The 21,893-nt window shown below is 58.1% G+C and overlaps 2 protein-coding genes across 23 annotated transcripts in view; both read left to right on the top strand.

Annotated features, from left to right (window-relative positions):
• Positions 1-12,924, top strand: part of CAMK2G (calcium/calmodulin dependent protein kinase II gamma) — a 57,421-nt gene extending 44,497 nt beyond the window's left edge. For 4 of the 21 annotated variants that reach the window (XM_056113493.1, XM_056113490.1, XM_056113489.1 and 1 more), the window contains 8 exons: positions 1,278-1,346; positions 2,595-2,639; positions 4,387-4,435; positions 6,061-6,174; positions 7,728-7,803; positions 8,151-8,245; positions 10,199-10,443; positions 10,929-12,924. In XM_056113493.1, coding sequence (XP_055969468.1) covers positions 1,278-1,346; positions 2,595-2,639; positions 4,387-4,435; positions 6,061-6,174; positions 7,728-7,803; positions 8,151-8,245; positions 10,199-10,431 — 681 coding nt within the window. In that variant the 3' untranslated portion in view covers positions 10,432-10,443; positions 10,929-12,924. Of the gene's footprint in view, positions 1-1,277; positions 1,347-2,594; positions 2,640-4,386; positions 4,436-6,060; positions 6,175-7,727; positions 7,804-8,150; positions 8,254-10,198; positions 10,444-10,928 lie in introns of those variants that run through there. The other 17 variants (XM_056113499.1, XM_056113496.1, XM_056113494.1 and 14 more) reach the window with 8 other exon arrangements.
• A 3,108-nt stretch (positions 12,925-16,032) lies between these two features.
• Positions 16,033-21,837, top strand: NDST2 (N-deacetylase and N-sulfotransferase 2). 2 transcript variants are annotated; one of them, XM_056113334.1, is made up of 13 exons: positions 16,033-17,266; positions 17,436-17,523; positions 17,784-17,932; positions 18,107-18,292; positions 18,524-18,652; positions 18,771-18,953; positions 19,043-19,139; positions 19,502-19,625; positions 19,747-19,921; positions 20,296-20,466; positions 20,572-20,681; positions 21,053-21,155; positions 21,237-21,837. In XM_056113334.1, the coding sequence occupies exons 1-13, from the start codon at positions 16,268-16,270 to the stop codon at positions 21,360-21,362; spliced, it is 2,640 nt and encodes an 879-aa protein (XP_055969309.1). In that variant the 5' UTR covers positions 16,033-16,267; the 3' UTR covers positions 21,363-21,837. The 2 variants fall into 2 exon arrangements, with proteins under 2 accessions (XP_055969309.1, XP_055969308.1); XM_056113333.1 differs by having other exon boundaries at positions 16,034-17,266; positions 17,778-17,932.
• The last annotated feature ends 56 nt before the right edge of the window (positions 21,838-21,893 follow it).

Here is a 21,893-nt window from a genome sequence, read left to right as displayed (position 1 = left end):
CATCACAGCAGGGGCCTTTGGGTCATGGGACACAGCGGCTGAAACCGTTGTGAAGCCTGTGGAGCTCAGCCAGCGCCAGCCTGGCCCTCTGCAAATTAGGGCAGGTTTCCCAGGCCCCTTGTTGTCTGCTGGGGTCTCTGTCCCTTCGGGGCTTTGCAGGCGGGATAGCCTGCGGTCAGCCTTGGACGGGAGGTCCATGTCAGCCCAGAGGGTTCTGCTCCGTCCTGGGGCCGGGGAATGCGGGTGTGCAGAGTCACGTGTGGTTTTACTGAACTCAGCAACCTATGACTTCTGGGTGTCTCTGTCCAGCATTCCCAGAGACCGGTAGCTCTCGTGCCGGACCTGAGGTTGCACATCCAGCCCTTGCTTGTGGGGGGTGTCAGCCGTCAAGAGGAAGCGGATGGTGGAGGGTTTCAGGATGAGGCCTCCAGACCAGTGGATAGGCTTTCTGTGTCCTCAGCAACACCAGGATGCCCCCTCACCTGTTGAGGGGCTGGCGGGTCTTCGGGCCTCTGGAGTGGAAGAGGACAGTGGTCAGGGGATTGTAAGTGGCAGATGGTGACAACTCCTTGGGCTGATGAGAGCCTTCCTCCTCCCTCACCGTCCTCCACCCACTGTGCTCCCGGGATCACACAACCCCAGCTCTCCCTGCCGTTCACAGTGTGGGCCTGGGCGAGCGTCCTGGGGTCCTGGTAGTGAGCCGGCAGCCACACCTCTCCTGGGACCCCGCCGCTCCTCGTTGGGGTCCTGCCCTGGCTCGTCAGGCACAGGCCTGCCCCATCCCTGAAGCCGCTGGGTCCATTTGGTACCTTCGTGGTGGGAGTCCGCCCCTTGTCTCTGGACACTGTCTCCTCGGCCAGGCTCTTCCTTTCTTCTTTCTTTCCTGATGAAGCTGGAGTTTGAAGGGAGAGGACATGCAGGTGACAGGTTGGAAGGGCAACAGGGGTCCGAGAGATGGGGACCCAGGGTTTCTACGTGCTGTTCTGCTTTCTTGGAAATCTCCCCCAATTCTTTCGGGTGGTAAATGAGGGTGCAGCAGCTCGGCCCCTGGCGTAAGTGGCGAGTTGTGGAGAGATGCTTCGACCCGAGTCTGAGGAGTGGATCCCCCCGAGGACCCTCCCGACTCCTCCTCTGAGGGTCCCCTCCGCCCATCATCTCCCCCCTTGCTCCCGTCTTTAGCCCGATGGAGCCAGGCCCCGGCCAAGGGAGGTCTGGGAGTCTGACCCGCGCAGCCTCAGGGCTCTCGAGGAACTAAACCATCTGTTTTCTTGTCTCAGCCACAGAGCAACAACAAAAACAGTCTCGTAAGCCCAGTCCAAGAGCCCGCGCCCTTGCAGACGGCCATGGTACCTCCTGACTACGGCTTCCTCGCCCGCCCCTGGCTGCTCCTGCTCCTCCCCGCCCTCCTCTTGCCCTGCGTCTGGGCGTCTCTCGCCCTCATTGCCCTGCTTGGCAGTGTGCTCCTTCCTGCATGACAGCTGCTCCCCTCCTCGCTGTGGGGCTGGGGAAGCGGGTTCAGGGCTGGCAGAGCTCCCTAGCCCCAGGTTGGGCCCCTGGGCTGGGTCCACGGGGGGTGGGGGGGGGGCAGGGGGGAGGACGTTGAGTTCTTGGAAAAGGAGAGCGCCGGAGGGAGACGTCTTGGGTCGTCTCCATGTGTTCTCAGAGGCCACCAGTAATCCCTGCCTCAGCCTCTCTGTCCTGGCCATACTAGGAGCAGCAAGGAGGGCGGGGGTCCCCCACCTCTGTGCTGAGAGGCCTGTAGGTTTCCAGAGCATCTGCACTGCTGGTGCTGACTTCTGTGGGGGCTCACCCGGGCCGTCTGATCTCTGAGCTCCCTCTGCTCGTGGTGGCTCACTGCTTGGGAGCAGGGGGACGGCCAGGGGCGAGGGGCTCATGGCTCTGCCATTCCTCCTTCCTGCTGCCCCCCCTGCTCCCGGATGTGGTGCCTTAAGGACAGGAAGTCTGGGGGAGGCAGGCAGCTCGTAGGTCTTGCTTGCTGAGGGGGCCCCCTTGGGTGTTCCGGGGAGACCTTCGTTCACACTCGCTGCGTCCCTGCCTCTCACACACCCCCTGATGAACACTGTCGGCAGGGGCCAGCCTGTGCCCTCAGCCTGCGTTGCCCCCTGGGGAACGTGCGCGCAGAACTCGCAGGGGGAGGGCCCGCCGGGGCCATAGCACAGCGGGAAGGCGCTTGCATTGCATGCAGCTGACCCGGGTTCCATCCCGGCACCACATATGGTCCCCTTGAGCGTGGAGCCAGGAGTGAGCCCTGGGCACCACCAGGTGTGGGTTCCATCCCCCCCAAAACCAAGCTGGCAGGATGAGGGGCACAGACTCTGTCCCCTTGGCTTCCCCAGTGACCTGTTTCCATTAAGTGCCCGCTTGTCCGCACCCAGAACCATCTGAGGTGTCTGGGGCATCTGAGGTGTCCGGAGCCCAGTTGAGCCAGGGTGTCTGTGGGAACCGACGGCTGGGGGCCGGCCTCAGTGATCATCGTCGGGTGTATGAAGTGCTGGGCTAGCGGCTGGGGGCCCTCAGGGAGGAGCTGTCAGCACGACCCCAGGGCAGGAGATAACTGTCATCTTCTCTCACAGGAACCCCAAACCACAGTGGTCCACAATGCTACAGACGGAATCAAGGTGAGTGACGCTGAGCCCGCTGGGTCACAGGGCCCAGGGGCCTGCAGCCACCGGAACTGGGGGACTGCTTGCCTGTCCACTCCCTACAGGGCCTTATTCTTTAGCGAACTTGACTTCAGGCTCTAGAGCCAGACAGATCCGGTGAGAACCCCAGGCCACCACTCAAGCTTCTGCCACTCTGTGTCCCGGTTTCCTTATTTGGAAGTTGGAAGTAACGGTTGAACCTTCCTCCGTGAATTATGGCGTTTGAAAGAGAGTAAACCCTAGGCAGAAAGGCCGGGAAGAGGGAACTAGACCCCAGCACCTTCACTGGCCTCACACCTTTGTCCCCTCAGTCCCCTTGTGATCTTTATTACACTGCCATGGAAACAGACATATTGGGTCCTAAACCATCCACTTTTACAGGGGTGACAAGACAAAAATCACTCTCCACAGGTATGTGTGAGAGGTTAAAAAAAAAGTGCCTAATCAGTAACATACAGTCCAGTAGCGGCGAGTACAGGAAGAAGATGGTGAGAGAGCAGTACACGCCTTGAGCTAAGGCTTAGGACAGGGCTTCTCGCTGGAGGTGAGATTTGAATTGAAAACGAAACAGCAGGGGCTGGAGAGAGAGCACGGCCAGTAGGGCGCTTGCCTTGCACGCGGCCAACCTGGGTTCGATTCCCAGCATCCCATATGGTCCTCTGAGCACCGCCAAAAGTAACTCCTAAGTGCAGAGCCAGGAGTAACACCTGCGCATCGCTGAGGGTGACCCAAAAAGCAAAAGCAAAAAGGAAAAAGAAAAAGAGACAGCAGGAAGGAAACAGCCAGCTAGATCCAGAGCAGAAAACCCACAACCACCAGTGTGGATGGAGTGAAAGGAATGAACAGAATATTTCTAGCAGGCGTGGGCTGGAGAGAGCTCAGAGGGCTGAGCTTGGGTTTTGCAGATAAGGGGCCCAAGTTTGATTCCCGGCATTGCTCGGGCCTCTGAGAATTGCCAGGTATGACCAGAGTTGAGCATGGCGGGCAGTGGGGGAGTGGGGCCAGGAAAGGAAGCTAGGGGAGTGAGCCAGCCTTGCAGTGTAGGACCTTCTGTTCCAGCAGTGCCCCGAAACTACTGGAGCTTCTTAGCAGAATGATCAAATCTGCTTTGCACTCTAAAAAGTTGCTCTGGGTTCTGGGCACAGACCACGGGGAGCGAGCACGCGTGAAGCCGGCCATGCCTGGGAGGCTGTTGGAACCCAGGTAGGGAGTGTTGGTAGTTGCGCACTGAGGGGAAGAGCTGTAGGATTGCTGGGGCTGGAGCAAGTAGAGTAGGTAGGATGCTTGCTTGCACGCAGCCCATCCCCGACATGCTCAGCCCCTGAGCCCTTCCAGGTGTGATTCCCAGAGCACAGAGCCAGGAGTAAGACCTGAGCAGCACTGGGTGTGACCCCTGCACCTCCCCCCACCAAAAAAAAAAAAGAGAGAGGATTAATTTGGGAGCAGAGGTAGCAACCTTTTATTTTAGATTGGAGAGCAGAGATATGAGGGAAAGAGATAAAGAACAGAAGCAACCCAGCAACAGTCTCAGAGATGATTCTGGGCGTTAGCCTGAGTAACCGGATAAGTGTGCTGTCCACCGAGGGGCAGGTGGAGCTCTGTGAGGGAGCAGCCTGGGGCGGTTCTGCTTGTGCTGCAGAAGGGCACATTCTCCGTTCTCTCTGGCTTGGCTCCCTGGGTCCTGAGGGCGAGTGTATAGCAACGTGTTCTCTTTGGCTGACAGGGCTCCACAGAGAGCTGCAATGCCACCACGGAGGACGAGGACCTCAAAGGTAGGTGCTGCCTGTGGTTGGGGAAGGGACCCCAGCAGTGTTCCAGGTACTTGGGTTGCTCCCAGAGCCGACCTTGGGGGTTCACCAAGCCCCAGGAGAAGGGGCAGGGTTGGGGAGGGGACAGAGACCAAGCACATGCCTTGTGTGTGTAAAGTCCTGGATTTCATCCCCAGCGCCACAAAAATAAATAAATACATCATCAAAGATCTGAAGCCCCTGTCTGATATCATTGGGGTATCACTATGTCCTTGAACCCCAATCTGGAAGAGCCAAATCAGAGCTTTTCCTGGGCTCCCTGGGGCCAAGATTCAGCACTCTCCCTCTCGCTGATAAGGCAGTGACAGTGCCAATCAGGGACATTAGAATTCCCATGAAGGAGCCCAGACACACTATCACAAGACTCGAGCGAGTGAACAATCATCCCACTTGGCCCAGGACTGAGGCAATTCCCAGGATGTGAGACTTTCCCTTGTAAAGTGGAACAGACCTGGACACGTCTGGATGAGTAGTTGGTCCCACTCATCCCAAAGCCCCGTGACTAATTATGGGCTCCGAACCACATGTGGCCGGGTGTGGTGGCCCTGGTCTCTGGCTGTTGGGGGGCTCGGCAGACTACTCCATGGGGAAACTCGTGGTCCAGCTCTTGGTCCCTTTGCCTGTAGTAAGGAGCACTCAGAAAAGATTATATTGGGCCAGAAAGAGCGATAAGCAGGTAAGGCGCTTGCCTTGCACACAGCCAACCCAGGTTCAATCCCCGGCATCCTATATGGTCGCCACCCCGAGCACTGCCAAGGGTGATCCCAGAGCACAGAGCCAGAAGTGAGCCCTGAGCACCTCCAGATGTGACCCAAAAAAACAAGAAAAAAAATAGATGGTGTTTTGGGGCCAGAACTATGCTACAGCAGATAGGGTGATTGCCTTATATGCAACCAACCAGGTTTCGATCCGGTACCTCGTATGGTTCCCAGAACCCTGCCAGGAGTAATTCCTGAGTGCAGAGCCAGGAATAAGCCCTGAGCATTGCCGGGTATGACCCAAAAAACAAACAGGAAAAATGGAGATTTTGCTCAACAGAGCTAAAAGAGCTTGCCCAGAGGCAGTACCCAGGCCCCAAATCTTTTGGGCACCCCCTCCAAAAAAAGGGGGTGACCAGAGAGGAGAGTGCAGAGGATAAGGGGGTTGCCTTTGCAGATGACCCGGGTCTGGTCCCTGGCACCTCACAGAGCCCTGCCAGGGGAGCTTCCTGAGCACTGCCAGGAGTGGCCCCCAACCAACTAGGAAGGTGCTCAGGAATGCCGGGGTTCACGGCTGGCTCAGTGTCGTTCGGTGGTGCTGCGGCATGAGGGGCCCCTTCATTGGAACCCTGGCCTTGCCGAGCAGATGCCTGGGGCAGGCCCCCTCCGGCAGCCCAGGGCCAGGCGCCTTCCTGGGATTCTTGGCTGGGAGGCCTCTCTGGCAGAGGCAGCGGCGTGGGATGTGACCCAGCATCCCGGTGGCCCGAGGCCTCTCCGTGCCCGGGCTCCTCAGTGCCACGGGCCTGGGTCCGGTCCGGCTTGCTCGCTCACCTGCCTTGTTCTGTTTGTTTTGGCTGCCCTGCCCTGCCCTGCCCTGCCCTGGCTGGCTAGCTGCCCCGCTCCGCACTGGGAATAGCAGCTCGGTGCCCGAAGGACGGAGCTCCCGGGACAGGACAGCCCCTTCCGCAGGCATGCAGCCCCAGCCTTCTCTCTGCTCCTCAGCCAGTAAGTGTGAGGGAGGCACATGCTGGCTTCCGTCTCCCTGGCTCGTCCTGAAGCCACGGCAGGGACACACCATCCCGCACCTCCCAGCCTCCGGCCAGCCTTAGGATGCTGGCCTCCGCTGGGAGGGCGGGGGGGCTGATGAAGGTGGACGAGCAGGGTCTGGAGAGAAGGGGAGAGCGCCTGGGCGGGCGGGAGCCAGAAGCCGGGGCCAGGGGGGAGCGGGAGACGGGGAGAGGCCCGAGCGGAGAGGCCTGTTGGGATGCGGTATTTCCTGAGGCTCCGTCTGATAATCCCGCTCGGGGGCCTGGGGTGAGACAGACCTGTCCCAGCTACAGCACCTTCAGGGTAAAGTAGCGTCAGCCTCGCGGGACTTGCCTTTTGTCCTCTGTCAAATGGGAAGGAAATGGTACCTGCCTCCTGGGAGATGGTAGAGCATCAGGATAGGGCGCCCTGCTGGTGAGTGGTAGCTGGCGTTTCTGTCTCGAGTCCCGTCCGTGTTGATATGACGCGTTCATCTGCTTCTTTGCCTCCTACCGCCTCTCCTTTTTGGAGTTTCTTTTCCCGGTCTCTGAGCTGGGAGACGGGGTGTGTGGGTCGCGCCATGTCCACGTCGGCCTCTTCACAGTGGCTCGAGCTTTTAACCTGTCACTGGCTCACCCGGAGTGGCCCCTGGATGATGCTCATGGGCCCGGGTCCCTTTCCAGCTGCACCTCTGGCTGCGCTGCCCTGTCCCAGCTGCGCCCCTCAGCTGTGCCATCCTAATGCTCATGTTTGTCTTGCAGCCTCTCGCTGCGATGAGGAAAGGCTTGTGGCCTGGTGTGGTCTGGGGCTCCAGTCAGGGGCACTCTGAGCTCAGCCGCCCTCCCTTCCCCTGATGGCACCCTCTGCTAACGGCGGTGCTCCCCGTGAGTGCAGAATGTCAGCAGAAGCTCCCCTGCTTAAGACGGGCTGGGGGCTCCGGGGGACAATGCCCTGCCTGGCACTCGAGCTGGTCTGAGCTTGACGAGAGGCTCCAGTTAGGAGAGTTGAGTTCCTTTTCCTTTGTCCCGGAAAAGCCTCGTGGAGGAGGTGGTAAGCGAGGTCACAAGAGAACTGAGCGTCCACCCCAGGGCTCTACCCGTCCTTTCTGGAACCTTCTGTGAGGCTCTGTTGGCTCTCATGGACCCTGGGGTTGAGGCTGAGACCCCGCTGAGCCCCTTCGGACGAGAGAAGTCAGGGTGATGGAAGCAGCCTAACGGGTGATGCCTTAGAGGGGCTGGCCACTCCCGGGAAGGGTCGTTAATGCTAGGCTCCCAACCGAGGCTCTGGGCTTTTGGGAACGGGAGGGCTGCAGTGTGTCTGGGAGGGAAATGGAGGCACAGGCCAGAGGACGTAGCAGTGGGTGCAGGAGAGGGGGCGGGCCGGGCAGGGCGGGCAGGAGGGCAGGTGCTGCAGGGTCCTTGCAGGCAGAGGAGGGGCAGCTTGTCAGTCATCACTGGGGGTTTCTCCGTGCCAGGAGCACACCCTCACCCAACTCGGGTAATGGCTGGATTTTCCTCTGTTTCCCTCCACAGTGCGCAAACAGGAGATCATTAAGATCACAGAGCAGCTGATCGAGGCCATCAACAACGGGGACTTTGAGGCCTACACGTGAGTAGCCCCAATTTCTTGAGACCCAAGTCGTCTCTCAAGGTGTTTTTTTGTTTTGTTTTGTTTTGTTTTAATTTCCTTTTCCCCAAAAACTGCAGCTCAGGGTCCTGGGGAAAGGGAATGCCGGTCCTCAGGCAGGTTTGAGTCAGCAGGCCCCCCAGGCCGGGAGCCCTTCCGGAAGATGCGTTGCCTTGCGTCTGACGGGCAGCCCGAGTGAGGACGCAGCCAGCTAGTCAGGCCTGGCCCACAGCTCCCCTGCTGCTGCCGGCAGTTCCGACACCCTGACCGGGCAGAAAGGCAGGTAATCCGCGGCAAAGACTGACAGGCTGCTTTTTTCCCACCCGCAGGAAGATTTGTGATCCAGGCCTCACTTCTTTTGAGCCCGAGGCTCTTGGTAACCTCGTGGAGGGGATGGATTTCCATAAGTTTTACTTTGAGAATCGTGAGTGGGTTCGTGCTGCTGATATACTCCTGCCTGCCCCTTCACCTCCTCTGCCTCTGTCCCTGCTCACCTCCTCCTCTTCCCAGTCACCCCCTTTCCCTTTACTTGATCTGCCTGCTGCACCCTGGTCTGCGTGCTTGCCTCCTCGGCCTGCCCGTGGTCCCGAACCAGCATCTGCAGGGGGCCCTCCCCAGCCTTGTGTGTTCCGCAGCTACCGCCCAGCCATGCCAGTGGCCACGGTTGGGGAAGGGGGAGGGGGTCACTGTATTTCTGTCGGCCTCACCTCTTTCCAAGCCAGTTGGAAGCGTTGGTGGGCTCAGCAAGTACTGACGGAGCCAGGAAGGGTTCCCAGCAGCAGGGCACGGCAGCCAGGATCGGGAGATGCCAGCGAGGCCCAGGGCACTGGTGGGGACGTGAGAGATGGTAGTAGCTAGGTTCCTCCCGGATGCCAGAGGGAGCAGAAGTCCTTGGCTGGGGGGGCCACACTGGAGCTGGAGGGACACTCCAGAAAGTTCATGGAAGGTCCAGGGGATGAGAAGCTGAATCATCCCCTCCTCCACCTTGTCTCACTCTCCTCTTTTCTTTATTTCCCCCCCTTCTTTCCCCCTTTATCCTGGGCCTTTCCCATCCTGCCTGAGGTTTATCATAGTTGTCTGTTAACTACCATCCTCTGTTTCTCTGCTACAAAAGTCAGCTCTAAGTGTCCTTAAGGACTTCCAAAAGTTGCCAAAGGCAACTCCTTAGTTTATAGGAGCCTTGGGGATGGTCTCGCCCTGGGGATGGTCTCATGTGAGCCCTGTTTGGCACTTGGGCCAAAATGTGACTTAGTAACACCAGCACATCCTGCACAGCACTTGCTGCCATTCGGCGGTTCAACTTCTTCCCCCAGGAGGATCCTAGGAACCTTAGAAAGATCCTGAACTTGGTGCTTCAACTTTGGCAGGGTGTTTTGGAGGTGGCCCCTCCCGGCAGGACCATTGCTGGGGATCAAGCACCTGCAAATAATATGCCAGCCTTTGAGTTTCCTCCTAGGCAGGGGTTGTTTTTTTATTTTACAAATGCTTTCAGTCACACCAACATGCTCAAGGGCTACTCCCAGCTTAGTGCTCAGGAGTCACTGTTGGTAATGCTGGGGGACCTTGCTGTGCCAGGGTTCCAGTCCAGGCCTCCGGTTTGCAAAGCCTGCACACAGCATATGCCATCCCCACCACACGGTGCAGGTGGGGTTTTTGTTTTTTTCATCACAAAGCAACCCTTCTTCTTCCTTTTGGTTTTGATTTTGGGGCTATAGCCGGTGGTGCTCAGGGCTCACTCCTGGCTCTGCACTCAGGAATTACTCCTGGCCATACTCAGGGCTCCATATGGGGTTCCAGGGATCGAACTCAGGTCGGCCACATGCAAGGCAAACGCCCTACCCTCTGTACTACCACTCCAGCCCCACAAAGCAACACATCTTATGAATTCCAATCATCAGCCCAGGCGAGTAGCGAGACATAGGTTTTAGTCAAGAATCAAATCAAATGCAGTCCCAGGGTAGTGTTATTTGGTCAAATTCTATTTCCTTAACCTCCTTGGACCTGTTTTTCTACAATGAAGAACATGCTATGGGCCAAGGAATATGTGTTTTGCATGTGAGACCCTCGGCATGTCTGATCAGCAGAGTCACTGCTGCAGATGAGGCTGCAGAGAAGAGGACTCAGAGGCGCCTCTGTGCCAGGCCCCGAGTTTGATTCCTGTCACTGCAAAAACCAAGCCAAATCAAAAGCTGCTATTTAGCACCATTACCACCTGTCTCTGAGACTAAGTGGGGTTTTCTGGCCCTGGGCAGGGTGGGAGACGAGGAGATGCCCAGAATGGTTGCTGGAAAGAGGGTGAGATTTAAAAGTGCATACTGGGAGGAGAATGCCTGTGTCCAGGCTGAGCCCTCTTACATGCCCTGCCCTGCCCCTGCAGTTCTGTCCAAGAACAGCAAGCCCATCCACACCACCATCCTGAACCCACACGTCCACGTGATCGGGGAGGAAGCAGCTTGCATCGCCTATATACGCCTCACCCAGTACATCGATGGGCAGGGCCGGCCTCGAACCAGCCAATCAGAGGAGACTCGGGTCTGGCATCGCCGGGACGGCAAGTGGCTCAATGTCCACTATCACTGCTCAGGGGCCCCTGCCGCACCGCTGCAGTGAGCTCAGCCACAGGTGCACCTGGAGGGGGGGCAGGAGGGGCCGGGACCCCTGGGGTCACACACTGGGGGGGGAGGACCAGGCCATCCCGGTGGCATGGCGGCGGCTCAACCCTGGGCCCATGATAAGTCGTGCTCTGAAATGTGGTGGACTTGGGTCTGGCTCCCGACTCGAAATGAGGACCTCAAGGAGGTTATTTCCTCTCCCTTGGCTGCAGTTCCCTTCGCTGTCAAAAGGCGAGGGGGCAGGGGGCATCCCCTCTATAACTGAGTCAGAAGGACTCCGGCTCTTTCCAAGCAGAGCATTCAAAAAGTGCTCTGCCAGTGTGAGGCTTTGTGACTGTGATTTCGCCTTTTCTTTTGGGGTGGGGCTCAAACCCAGGGTCTCCATTCAGTGGCGCGTGCTCTGCCACCGAGCCGGCCTGCAGCCGGCACTGCGGTCCTCTGCCTTCTCGGGCAGCCGTGGCCACGTTCGTGTGCTCATTGTTCTCTGTTTGACAGGGACATTAGGAGATCCCAGCTGGAGGTCGAACCTTCGCAGCCAGTGGCTCTGGAGGGCCTGAGTGTCAGCGGCAGTCCTGTTCGTTTGAGGTTTAAACAATTAAATTACAAAGCGGCAGCAGCCAATGCACGCCCCTGCATGCAGCCCTCCCGCCCGCCCTTCATGTCTGTCTCTGCTGTACCGAGGTGTTTTTTACATTTAAGAAAAAACAAAAAAAAAGAAAAAATTGTTTTAAAAAAAAAAGGAACCCATACCATGAGGTGTTCTGAAACCACCATCTAGCCGTTGGGCTGGCAAGAAGGCAGGAGTTGGTATGACGCCCATCCTGGCAAACGCAGCGGGCTCACCCCCAAGCCCTGAAGAGGTGAGCTCGGCCTCTGGCCTCCACAGACACAGGGGGACCAGGCAAGGACTCTGACAGAGCTTTGGGGGCCGTGACGAGATGGCAGTCCCTCAAGTGGCCTGCCCGCCTCTGCCCGGGAATGGACTTCTTCAGAATGTGTGGAGGCGAGCAGGAGGCCCGTGAACACAGCGGGGCCATCAGACCTACTTGGAGAGGTTGCAGTGTTCCCAGGCTGCCGCCGAGGCAGCTGAGATGCCATGGCCTCAGGACCGAGGGGCCAGTCGTGGCCGTACTGTTGGTGTAGTGTAGAGGGAAGAGAATTGGTGCTGCAGAAGCGTGTCCGCTACCAAGCCGATGAGAAACCTCGTGTTAGTCTGACATGCACTCACTTACTCATCCATGTTTATAGGATGCACCGTGCACCCTGCTAGGGAGGCCCGTCCCTGCCGCTGGGAGGGGGAGGGGTTGCTGCTTTTGCTTCCTGTTCGTTTTCTTAACAACTTAGCAAGGAGAGAGCCTGTTCAGGGCCCGCCTTGCTGCCTTTGGCAGTTCTCTTTCTGTGCTGATTTGGACCATCTTTGTCTTGCCTTTCGTGGTGGTGGTCCCTGTGCTGATCCTCCTCTGGGTCTCCGTGCTCTGCCAAGTGCCCCGTGGGAAGGGAGGAGCGAGGAGGTCCCAGAGTCCGTGGTTGTTTCTATGCACTGGGGCAGCCCTCAGGGCGGCCTCCCTTCCGTCCTCTTCCCTTGCGCACTCGTCCATCTCTTTTCCTGTCTGAGAATGATCTGACGGCTCGAGCAAGAAGAGAAGGTCTCCTCTGACAAACTGCAGTATAGCGTTAACTGCTGGACAATCTGCATGGGCGTCACCCCCTCTCACCTGCATGTACCCAAAAGAGGTGTCCAGAGCCAAGGCTCCTACAGTTTCTGTCCTCTCTCTGCTAAGGAGTTTCATTCCAGGAGGGAAAGATCTGTGCTCTGAGCAGATAGCAGAAAACAATCCCAGAGGAGCAATTGTTATGGCCTTGATTCCCCTCTCCCCCCGCCCCCCAAACAACTGTGCAGATCTGTCTGCACAAGTGTCTGCACTCTTGGGGAGGAAGCGGTTAGATCTCAGCTCCCTGGACTACCTTCAAGGAGATACAGGAGCTGGGAGAAGAGGCAAAGCTACCGTTGTGCTTGGAACCAGCCGAGAAGAGAGCAGACTCACAGGTGCTGGTGCTTGGATTTAGCCAGGCTCCTCCGAGCGCCTCATGCATGCCCCGGCCCCTGAGCCCTTGCCCCTTTCTGCCCTGCAGCCTGTAGTACCAGCACGCAGACACCTTCACCACCAGGTTGGTTTTGCTGGCTTGAAGACAAATGGTCTTAGAGTTCATTAAGACCCATAGCTTCATATGGCTGCCCCAGCCCCACTTCTTAGCATTCTTATTCCTCTTCTGGGGCTAATGTCAGCATCTATAGACAATAGACTATTTAAAAAAAAAATCACCTTTTAAACAGGAAATGGAAGGCATTTGATGCAGAATTTTTGCATGATGACATAGAAATAATTTAAAAATAATTAGTGTTTGTTCTGAATGTTGGTAGATCCTTCATAGCTTTGTTACAATGAAACCTTGAACTGAAGATATTTAATAAAATAACCTTTAAACAGTCCTTTGTGTTAACTGCTGCCAGAGCCTTACGGATGGAAGAGGGTTGATGTCAGCAGCCTGGGTTACAAGGCTTCAGAGGGACAAATGTACCTTCTCCCACACCGTCTGAGCGGCCTGAGAAGAAAACTCTGTGGCTCAGCCTTGCCACCGGTCCCTGGGAGATGCCGGGCGAGCTTGGGGTCGGTGGACTGACTTGGACGCGGGGCTAGAGGGCTGGCCCCGCCCCCTCCCCGCTCCCCCCGCGCCGGCCTGAGTGGGCGAGCCCGGCCCCGCCTCGCTCTGGCCCCGCCTCGCTCTGGCCCCGCCCCCTCCCCTCCGCCAATGGGCCTGCCCGGCTTCCCCCGCGCGGGCCTGAGTGGACGAGCCCGGCCCCAGCTCCGCCCCTCGGCCCCTGGGCCGGCCTGAGTGGAGGAGCGTGGCTCTGCCCCGCCCCCCGTCCAATGGGCCGGCCCGGGTCCCCCCGCGCCGGCCCGGATGGACGGGCCCGGCCCCGCCCCCTCCCCTCTTCCAATGGGCCGGCCTGGCTCCCCCCGCGCCGCCTGAGTGGACGAGCCCGGCCCGGCCCGCCCGACGCCGCCGACTGTGCCACGGCTCGGGCGCGGGGGGTCCTGCGGGCGGGGCGCGGGGCTCGGAGGCCGCGGCTGGAGGCGCGCCGCGGGGTCCGGGGTCCGGGGGCGGCGCGGCGGCGGCCCCGCGCGGAGCCCGCTCCCCCTGCGGCCGCGGTGGTTGGGCCCGGTGCGGCGGAGCCTGCGCTCCGAGATGGCGGAGCCGCCGCGACGCGGCCCGAGGCCCCGAGAGCTGGCAGAGCGGGCCGCCCCGGGACGCGGCGGAGCCCGGGCACCGCGGGGACGCCGCCCAGCCCGCCGGGTGAGCCGCCTTCGGGGAGACCCCCGCCGATCCGCCCGCGGGGTGGCGATCTCGGCCCGCCCCCGGCCCCGGCCTCTGCTCCCTCTGCTGCCCCTTGGGCGGGGAGACTCCCCCGGGGCGCTTCCAGCCTAGCGGCCACTGGCCCGAGCCCAGCCTGCCCTTTGCACGCCCCTCAGCCCGTCCCCGGCAGCGCCCCGTCCTCTGCTGCCTTCAGAGCCACCTGTGACCCCACAGTGCCCCCTCAGCCACTCCCCGGCGTCCCAGGCCCGCATGCCCGTGCCCGTGCCCCCGGCTGGAGGGACCCTTCCGCCCGGCTCCCCAACCCACCCGCTTCCCTCCCCTCCCCCACCCCCTTCTCCCGCCCTGGGTCACCTCCTGGTGCCCCCTCGGAGTTGTCCCACGGCTGCACACGGAACCCTCCCTTCCCACTCCCATCCCACTGGCTCTTAGAGCCCCCTCGCCCCGTCCCTAAATCTTGCCGCCCGCCGCCTCCAGGCAGGAAGCTGAGACGCGGTGCTCAGAGCACCGGCGCCGCGGGTCTCAGTCCCTCTGTTGCTCGAGCAGCGAGCGAGTGGGCTGGCACGCTGCTCCTTCAATATGGGGATAAGAGCGACAATGAGAATGGTTGTGAGGATGGAACGTAGGTGAAGGTCTTAGGGACCAAGCGGGAGCTCGCACTCGGCAGATACTGTTATTCTTAGCACAAAGGTGGTACACCCCAAGTATTTACTTCCTCTGAGACTTGTGTTTCTCAGTTTCATTCGGGGGACTTCACCCCTTTTGCATTCCCATTTCGATTCTCTCTTCTAGCTCTCGTCACTTCCATGAGGTTTTTACTCAGGCCCAAATAGAACTTTTTTCCCCTTTCGGGGTCACACCTGGCAATGCTCAGGAGTTATGGCTCCCAGCGGCGCTTGGGGGACCATATGGAGCGCGTGAGCCATTGTATTGTCCGGCTCTCAAACTGAACCATTCTTAAATTATTTCAATTCTGAAGAATCCAGCCTCTGCCTAACAAACCCCTGCTGGAGATGCTTGTGGACCTGGATGAGTGGCAGAGCGGCGCTCTGAGCCTCTGGCCTTCCTCGGAGTGGCTCAAGTGGAGAGAGCAACAACGTTGCAGAGGCCGTTTAAGGAAAATAGTCCCAGAATCCGCATAGTCCCAGAATCCGCTCCGCTCTGCCCTCCAAGGTGTTCTGCACCCCTGCCCTTCTGCAGCCTCGCTGGTTGGAGGTTGCCACTGCCCTGCAGCCCCACTTGTTGCTTTTTGAGCAAACCCTGGGGTCTTGCCCAGTGGGCCGTTCAGGAATCAAGAGAATAGTACCTTCTAGGCTAAATTAGCAAGGGCAGTGGCTGGGTACTGGCTTTCTGGCTTGGCTCAGGGATGTATCGTGACTGGGGTTACATGTTTGTCCCTTCTGACATTGCCACCAGGGAATTAAGAGAGAGGGGAAGCTTCTCATAAATGGTTGGGGAGGAGGGGGAAGAAGAGTTTCCAAGTTCTGGGTTTGGAAGCTCAGGAGATGATTGACACCCCGTTTCTCTTTTCCAAGGCCCCCTCCGTTGTCCACGTGACTGTGAGTTCGTTAGTGCTGTTAGCCAGTGGGCTCGAGTTTGATGAATGACAAAGATTAACCAGATCATGAGTTTCCTCTTATCTTATGTTTGGTCAGGAGCGCTGAACTTTTGAGGCTTTTGTCCCTCCCAGGAAAATCAGAAGTGCTGGCAGCTCCCTGACGGGCTGGGGATTCCTTTCTGAGCTGGCTCATTTTCAGCCTCCTCCATGCTTTGACTTCTTCATTGGGAGCGCAGGTTCCCTTCAGCCCTGGGTCATGGGGCTCCCACTCTGAGCGTTACTCAGGGAGGGAAACTTCAGACCATTGTCAAAGACACGAGAGAGGTCCCGGGAGCAAGCTCAAGGGGGCTGGAGCTTGGCTTTTTTGCCTGCAAGAGGCCCTGGGTGAGGCCCAGGCTGACCCCTGACTCTGCCAAGAGTCACCCCACCTTGAATCCCTCTGGGTGTACCCCTCATCCTCTAGAACAGTCTGGGAGACTGAGACTCAGATCGTGTTGTTCTTCTACAGGACTTTTTCTTTGGAGAACAAATCATCCTGTGAGCAGGAGGTACGAGATGGAGGTTTGAGGGAGACAGGGGAGGGGTTGGGATGGGACCTAGTTTCACCAGGACCAATAACTCAGCGATTTCTGTCTTACAGTGGGAGCAGAGGTCGTGGATTTTGCTGATCTCTGATGTGAGGAAGTCAACCAGGATTTGGGGCAGAGACTGGTTAGATTTGCATCCTAAAGCCATGGACCAGGGGGCCATGGTCACCTGAGGCCAGTGCATTCTGTCCAGTTGCCCCCTGTCTCCTTGCCTACCTCCTCTCCCCTCCAGTGAAGGACTTGGCTTCATCCGAGCCTCCCAGGAGAGCCTCAGCCTATTAAACTCCCTCCCTCCCTGGAGCTGGGCCCCCGCCATGCTCAAGCTGTGGAAGGTGGTCCGCCCAGCCCGGCAGCTGGAACTGCACCGCCTCATCCTGCTGCTCATCGCCTTCAGCCTGGGCTCCATGGCCTTCCTGGCTTACTACGTGTCCACTAGCCCGAAGGCCAAGGAACCCTTGCCCCTGCCCTTGGGAGACTGTAGTAGCGGCGGGGCTGCGGGCCCCGCCCGCCCGCCAGTCCCGCCGAAGCCCCCCAGGCCTCCGGAAACTGCTCGAACTGAGCCCGTGGTGCTGGTATTTGTGGAGAGCGCCTACTCCCAGCTAGGCCAGGAGATCGTGGCCATCCTGGAGTCCAGCCGTTTTCGTTACAGCACCGAGCTGGCGCCTGGCCGAGGGGACATGCCGACCCTGACGGATCAGACCCGTGGCCGCTATATCTTGGTCATTTATGAGAACCTGCTCAAGTATGTCAACTTGGACGCGTGGAGTCGTGAACTGCTCGACAGATACTGTGTGGAGTATGGGGTAGGCATCATTGGCTTTTTCCGAGCCCACGAACACAGCCTTCTGAGTGCCCAGCTGAAGGGCTTTCCCCTGTTTCTCCACTCCAACGTGGGCCTTCGGGACTACCAAGTGAATCCCTCGGCCCCTCTGCTGCACCTCACGCGCCCCAGCCGTCTGGAGCCTGGACCCCTGCCTGGTGATGACTGGACCATCTTCCAGTCTAATCACAGCACGTATGAACCAGTGCTTCTGGCCAGTCTTCGGCCAGCTGAGCCCCCTGTGCCGGCACCCGTGTCTCGCCGAGCCCGGCTTCCCACCGTGGTTCAAGACCTCGGGCTTCACGATGGCATCCAGCGAGTGCTCTTCGGCCATGGCCTGGCCTTCTGGCTGCACAAGCTCGTTTTCGTCGACGCGGTTGCGTACCTCACTGGCAAGCGCCTCTGCCTGGACCTGGACCGCTATATCTTGGTGGACATCGATGACATCTTCGTGGGCAAGGAGGGTACCCGCATGAAGGTGGCTGATGTGGAGGTCAGTCTTCTTCCTGACTCGGATTTCTTTCCGTAGAAACGATTTCACTGTCGGGTCTGTCAGATTCCAGTCTGTGAAAGAATCCCGAACCTGTCCTAGGTATTCCCTGTCATGTTTCCAGGCTGGAGGAAGGCTGCTGCTCATTTCTTTTCCCTGCTGCTCTTCCCAGGCTCTGTTGACCACCCAGAACAAACTCAGGAACCTAGTCCCCAACTTCACCTTCAACTTGGGCTTCTCTGGCAAGTTCTATCATACGGGTGAGCCTCTGTCCCAGCTCTCAGCATACCTTTCTGTCTTCCTTGGCACCCACGTTCGGCAGAGGGGGCCAGGTTTGGGATCAGAGTGCTGTGAGGAGCACACTGGGCTTGGCTGTCGGTTGGCCTGGGGGGCTGGAGAGCAAGTTGATGGCGGGGCCAATGTCTCATCTAGGGCGAGGTCAGCATCCCAAGACTGGCAGGTGGTCACTTGTGGGACAGAGGAGGGCACAGAGTGACTCGGGCTGTGGTCCTAGGGACAGAGGAGGAGGACGCAGGGGACGACATGCTGCTGAAGCACCGCAGAGAGTTCTGGTGGTTCCCCCACATGTGGAGCCACATGCAGCCACATCTGTTCCACAACCGCTCCGTTCTGGCCGACCAGATGAGGCTCAACAAGCAGTTTGCTCTGGTGAGAACTTCCTCCGCGGGCTTTTCCCCAGAGACCCTGTTTCCTTTCCAGCTTCCCCTATGGGGCGCCCTTTCCTTACCCTTTCCGCCTTTCTTTGTCGAGGTTCCCGCACCCTTTTTACCCTCTGCTCCCCAGACCTCGCCAGGTTCTGGTGAGCGTGTCTGCCATCCCCAGGAACATGGAATCCCCACGGACCTGGGGTACGCTGTGGCTCCCCACCACTCGGGCGTGTACCCCATCCACACACAGCTCTACGAGGCCTGGAAATCTGTGTGGGGCATCCAGGTGACCAGCACTGAGGAATATCCCCATCTCCGCCCCGCACGCTACCGCCGAGGCTTCATTCACAATGGCATTATGGTGAGGGGGCCCCCAAAATGAACCTGAACGGACTCCCATTGTCGTTCAGCCACCAGCTCGTGCTGACCTCAGTCACCTTTTGGTCCTAGTTCAACTGGGTCACCAGGGTAGCGGGGCGAGAAGTCATAATGCTCAGAGCAGGAGCTTTACTGTCATTTCAGATGAGGTCTCGGTAACTTGGAAGCTCCGCCCCTTCTCCCTGTCGCATCTCATTGCTCCCTGTTCCTGCAGGTGCTGCCACGGCAGACATGTGGCCTCTTCACCCACACTATCTTCTACAACGAGTATCCTGGAGGTTCTCGGGAACTGGATCGGAGCATCCGAGGTGGAGAGCTCTTTCTGACGGTGCTGCTCAACCCGGTACAGAGCTGAGGGGCTGGAGGACAGGAGTGCCACCGCGCTTCAGGCTGGAATGGAGGTGGGGCGGGGCGGGGTGGGCTCAGCTCCCCAAGGCTGACTTGCAGCTGTCCCCTTGCAGATCAGCATCTTTATGACCCATCTGTCCAATTACGGAAATGACCGGCTGGGCCTGTACACCTTTGAGAGCCTGGTGCGCTTCCTCCAGTGCTGGACCAGACTACGCCTACAGACGCTCCCTCCCGTCCCTCTCGCACGAAAGTACTTTGACCTCTTCCCTCAAGAGCGAAGCCCTCTGTGGCAGGTAGGGATGGACAGCAAACTGACCAGAGATGTGATGGGGTTGGGAGTTCAAGAAAAGATGAGGCCTGATCTCATTCTTGGCTTCACCAGAATCCCTGTGATGACAAGAGGCACAAAGATATTTGGTCTAAGGAGAAAACCTGTGATCGGCTCCCCAAGTTCCTCATCGTGGGACCCCAGAAGACCGGTGACTCCTCCTTAGCCAACTTGTCTTGCCTTCTCTTAAACCCAAGGCCTCTCTTGGTCAATAAACTCCCTTCTCATAGACACCTGTCATCAGATCAGTCTTGAGACAGTGATTCTTAACCCTGGCTGGTTTTATGTCAGAATCATCTCTGGAAATTTTAAGGATCCACAGTGGATTCTAATAGACAGTCAAGGCTGAGAACCACTTTAACCCTTCCCTGGACCTCTCTGACTCTCCTCTCCTCTCTGGTTTGGCTACATGGGATTGTACTACCCAGAGCGGTTCTTTTCTCACCACTGTGAGGCTCGTGTGGTTGAGCTGACTTCGCTTCCGCAATGGCCTGGCCTTTCTTCTCCATCCAGGGACAACCGCTGTTCACTTCTTCCTGAGCCTGCACCCCGCTGTGACTGGCAGCTTCCCGAGCCCCAGCACCTTTGAGGAGATTCAGTTCTTCAATGGTCCGAATTACCACAAGGGCATTGACTGGTGAGACAGAACCCTTTGCAGTGCTTCTCAGAGGAACACCTGTCCCCTCAAATGCCATTCCAGCTTCCACCAGCATTGAAAAGCTGCAAACTCTCTACCTTTTCTCTCTGCTACCCCCTAGGTACATGGACTTCTTCCCTGTCCCTTCAAATGCCAGCACCGACTTCCTGTTTGAAAAAAGTGCCACCTACTTTGACTCAGAGGTTGTGCCACGGCGGGGAGCTGCCCTCTTGCCCCGAGCCAAAATCATCACTGTGCTCATCAATCCTGCTGACAGGGCCTACTCCTGGTACCAGGTTGGCCTGAAGCTGGAGACATACTGGGGCCTCAGGGAGAGGTGGTACCTGCTTCAAAGACTAGACAAAATGAAATCTGGAAACTAGTTCTTCTTTTGCGTTTTGGGTGACAGCCCAGCAATGCTCAGGGCTTACTCCTGGCTCTGCACTCAGGAATTACTCCTGGGGGACCACAAGGGATGCTGGGGATCGAACCAATGTTGGCCGTATGCAAGGCAAACACCTTCCCTGCTGCACTGTCGCTCCAGGCCCCAGGAAACTAGTTGTTGAGGGAAAGGTGGAGGGCAGGTTTGAGGAAGTTCTCACCAGAGCAAACAGGCAAGGACATCATATTCTGTTAGCACTCTAATCTCCTCTTTCGCCTGTCCTTTCAGCACCAGCGAGCACATGGAGATCCCACTGCTCTGAACCACACTTTCTATGAGGTGGTTTCAGCCTCCTCTCAGGCCCCACTGGCACTTCGCTCCCTGCAGAGCCGCTGTCTTGTCCCTGGCTACTATTCTACCCACTTACAACGCTGGCTTACTTACTACCCTTCCGGACAGGTAACAATCCCCCGGTAGCTCCATCGAGGGCCGCGTTTACCTCCTCTTCCCTTCAGCCCAGAGGCTTCTAAGGAATACACGGGAACCACATCCCTGTCCCTTTAGCTGCTGATTGTGGATGGCCAAGAGCTGCGTAACAACCCAGCCGCCTCAATGGAGAGTATCCAGAAGTTCCTGGGTATCACACCCTTTCTCAACTACACACGGACCCTCAGGTGGGAGAGCATAACCCAGGGGGTGACGGGAGGAGGGGGAGGGTTGTGCGGGAAGGATATGGGAGAGCAGGTAAACCTGTCAGTTCTTCCGCCACACCTGGAAGTGTTCAGGGCTTTGCACTCAGGAATCACTACTGGTGGGGTTCGGGAACCATATAGGGTACCAGGGATGAAACCTGGGTTGGCCACAACATGTAAGTCAGCGCCCTTCCAGCTGAACTACCCCAAACCTGTCAGTTTTAATCAAGCCAGTTGGGAGACCTGAATTTACCACCTCATACGAAGAAATGTGCGACACCGGCCAGGAGAGGTAGCACTGACAGGACTTGAATAGCTTTACTCTCACTTAATGATGTGTCCCTATCGAGCAGGTTTGATGAAGAGAAAGGATTCTGGTGCCAGGGACTTGAAGGTGGTAAGACTCGCTGTCTAGGCAAAAGCAAAGGCCGGAAGTACCCGGATATGGATACTGACGTAAGTCAAGCCCGGGGAGGGACTGCGCTCCACCGGAGTCTGCAGCCCACTCCTGACATTTCTGCCTTCCTTGCTCTTCAGTCCCGCCTTTTCCTTACGGATTTTTTCCGGAACCATAATTTGGACCTGTCGAAGTTGCTGAGTCGGCTTGGCCAGCCAGTGCCCTCGTGGCTTCAGGAAGAACTACAGCATTCCAGTCTGGGCTGAGGTCCTGGGCTTCTCTTCCAGCAAAAGCCTCCCTGCTTCCCTAAGGGGCAGCCCAGAACAGGGCCCACGGGGGAATGAGAGGCCTGGCCCCTCCCCCTCTACCTCAGTGACCCGCCCCCATAGGCCTGGGACGGCTGAGAAGGGAAGGGCATCCCTTTCCGCTAGCCTTGGGGTCCGGAACCCCACATCATGGTACTAAGCACCTCTAAACCGTGGTCTAGGAAGGTGGGGAGGAACGCAACGATCCAGGCAGGGTAAGAGGAATGTATTAACCCAGTGATTTCCCTCATGAGCCGCACCAGTGTATGCCTGGCTTAGAGGGACCCTTGGTTGGGGGGATCAGTGGGATCTACCTGTGGCCCGGCCTCCTAATGTCATTCACATTGAATGGGATGAGGTCGGACAGTGGCTCCGAGAGCTGAGTATGAGCCCTCGCCGTGGGCCAGAATGTCCTTAATAAACATCCTTATTTTTCTGTCTTGTCGCCTCACTGGAGCGGGGGGGACCTAGAATAAAGGACAAGCTTCCCTG

This window comes from Sorex fumeus, unplaced genomic scaffold (assembly GCF_029834395.1).
Source record: "Sorex fumeus unplaced genomic scaffold, SorFum_2.1 ptg000020l, whole genome shotgun sequence".
Taxonomy (NCBI): Eukaryota; Metazoa; Chordata; class Mammalia; order Eulipotyphla; family Soricidae; genus Sorex; species Sorex fumeus.
This window is presented reverse-complemented; position numbering and strand designations above follow the sequence as displayed.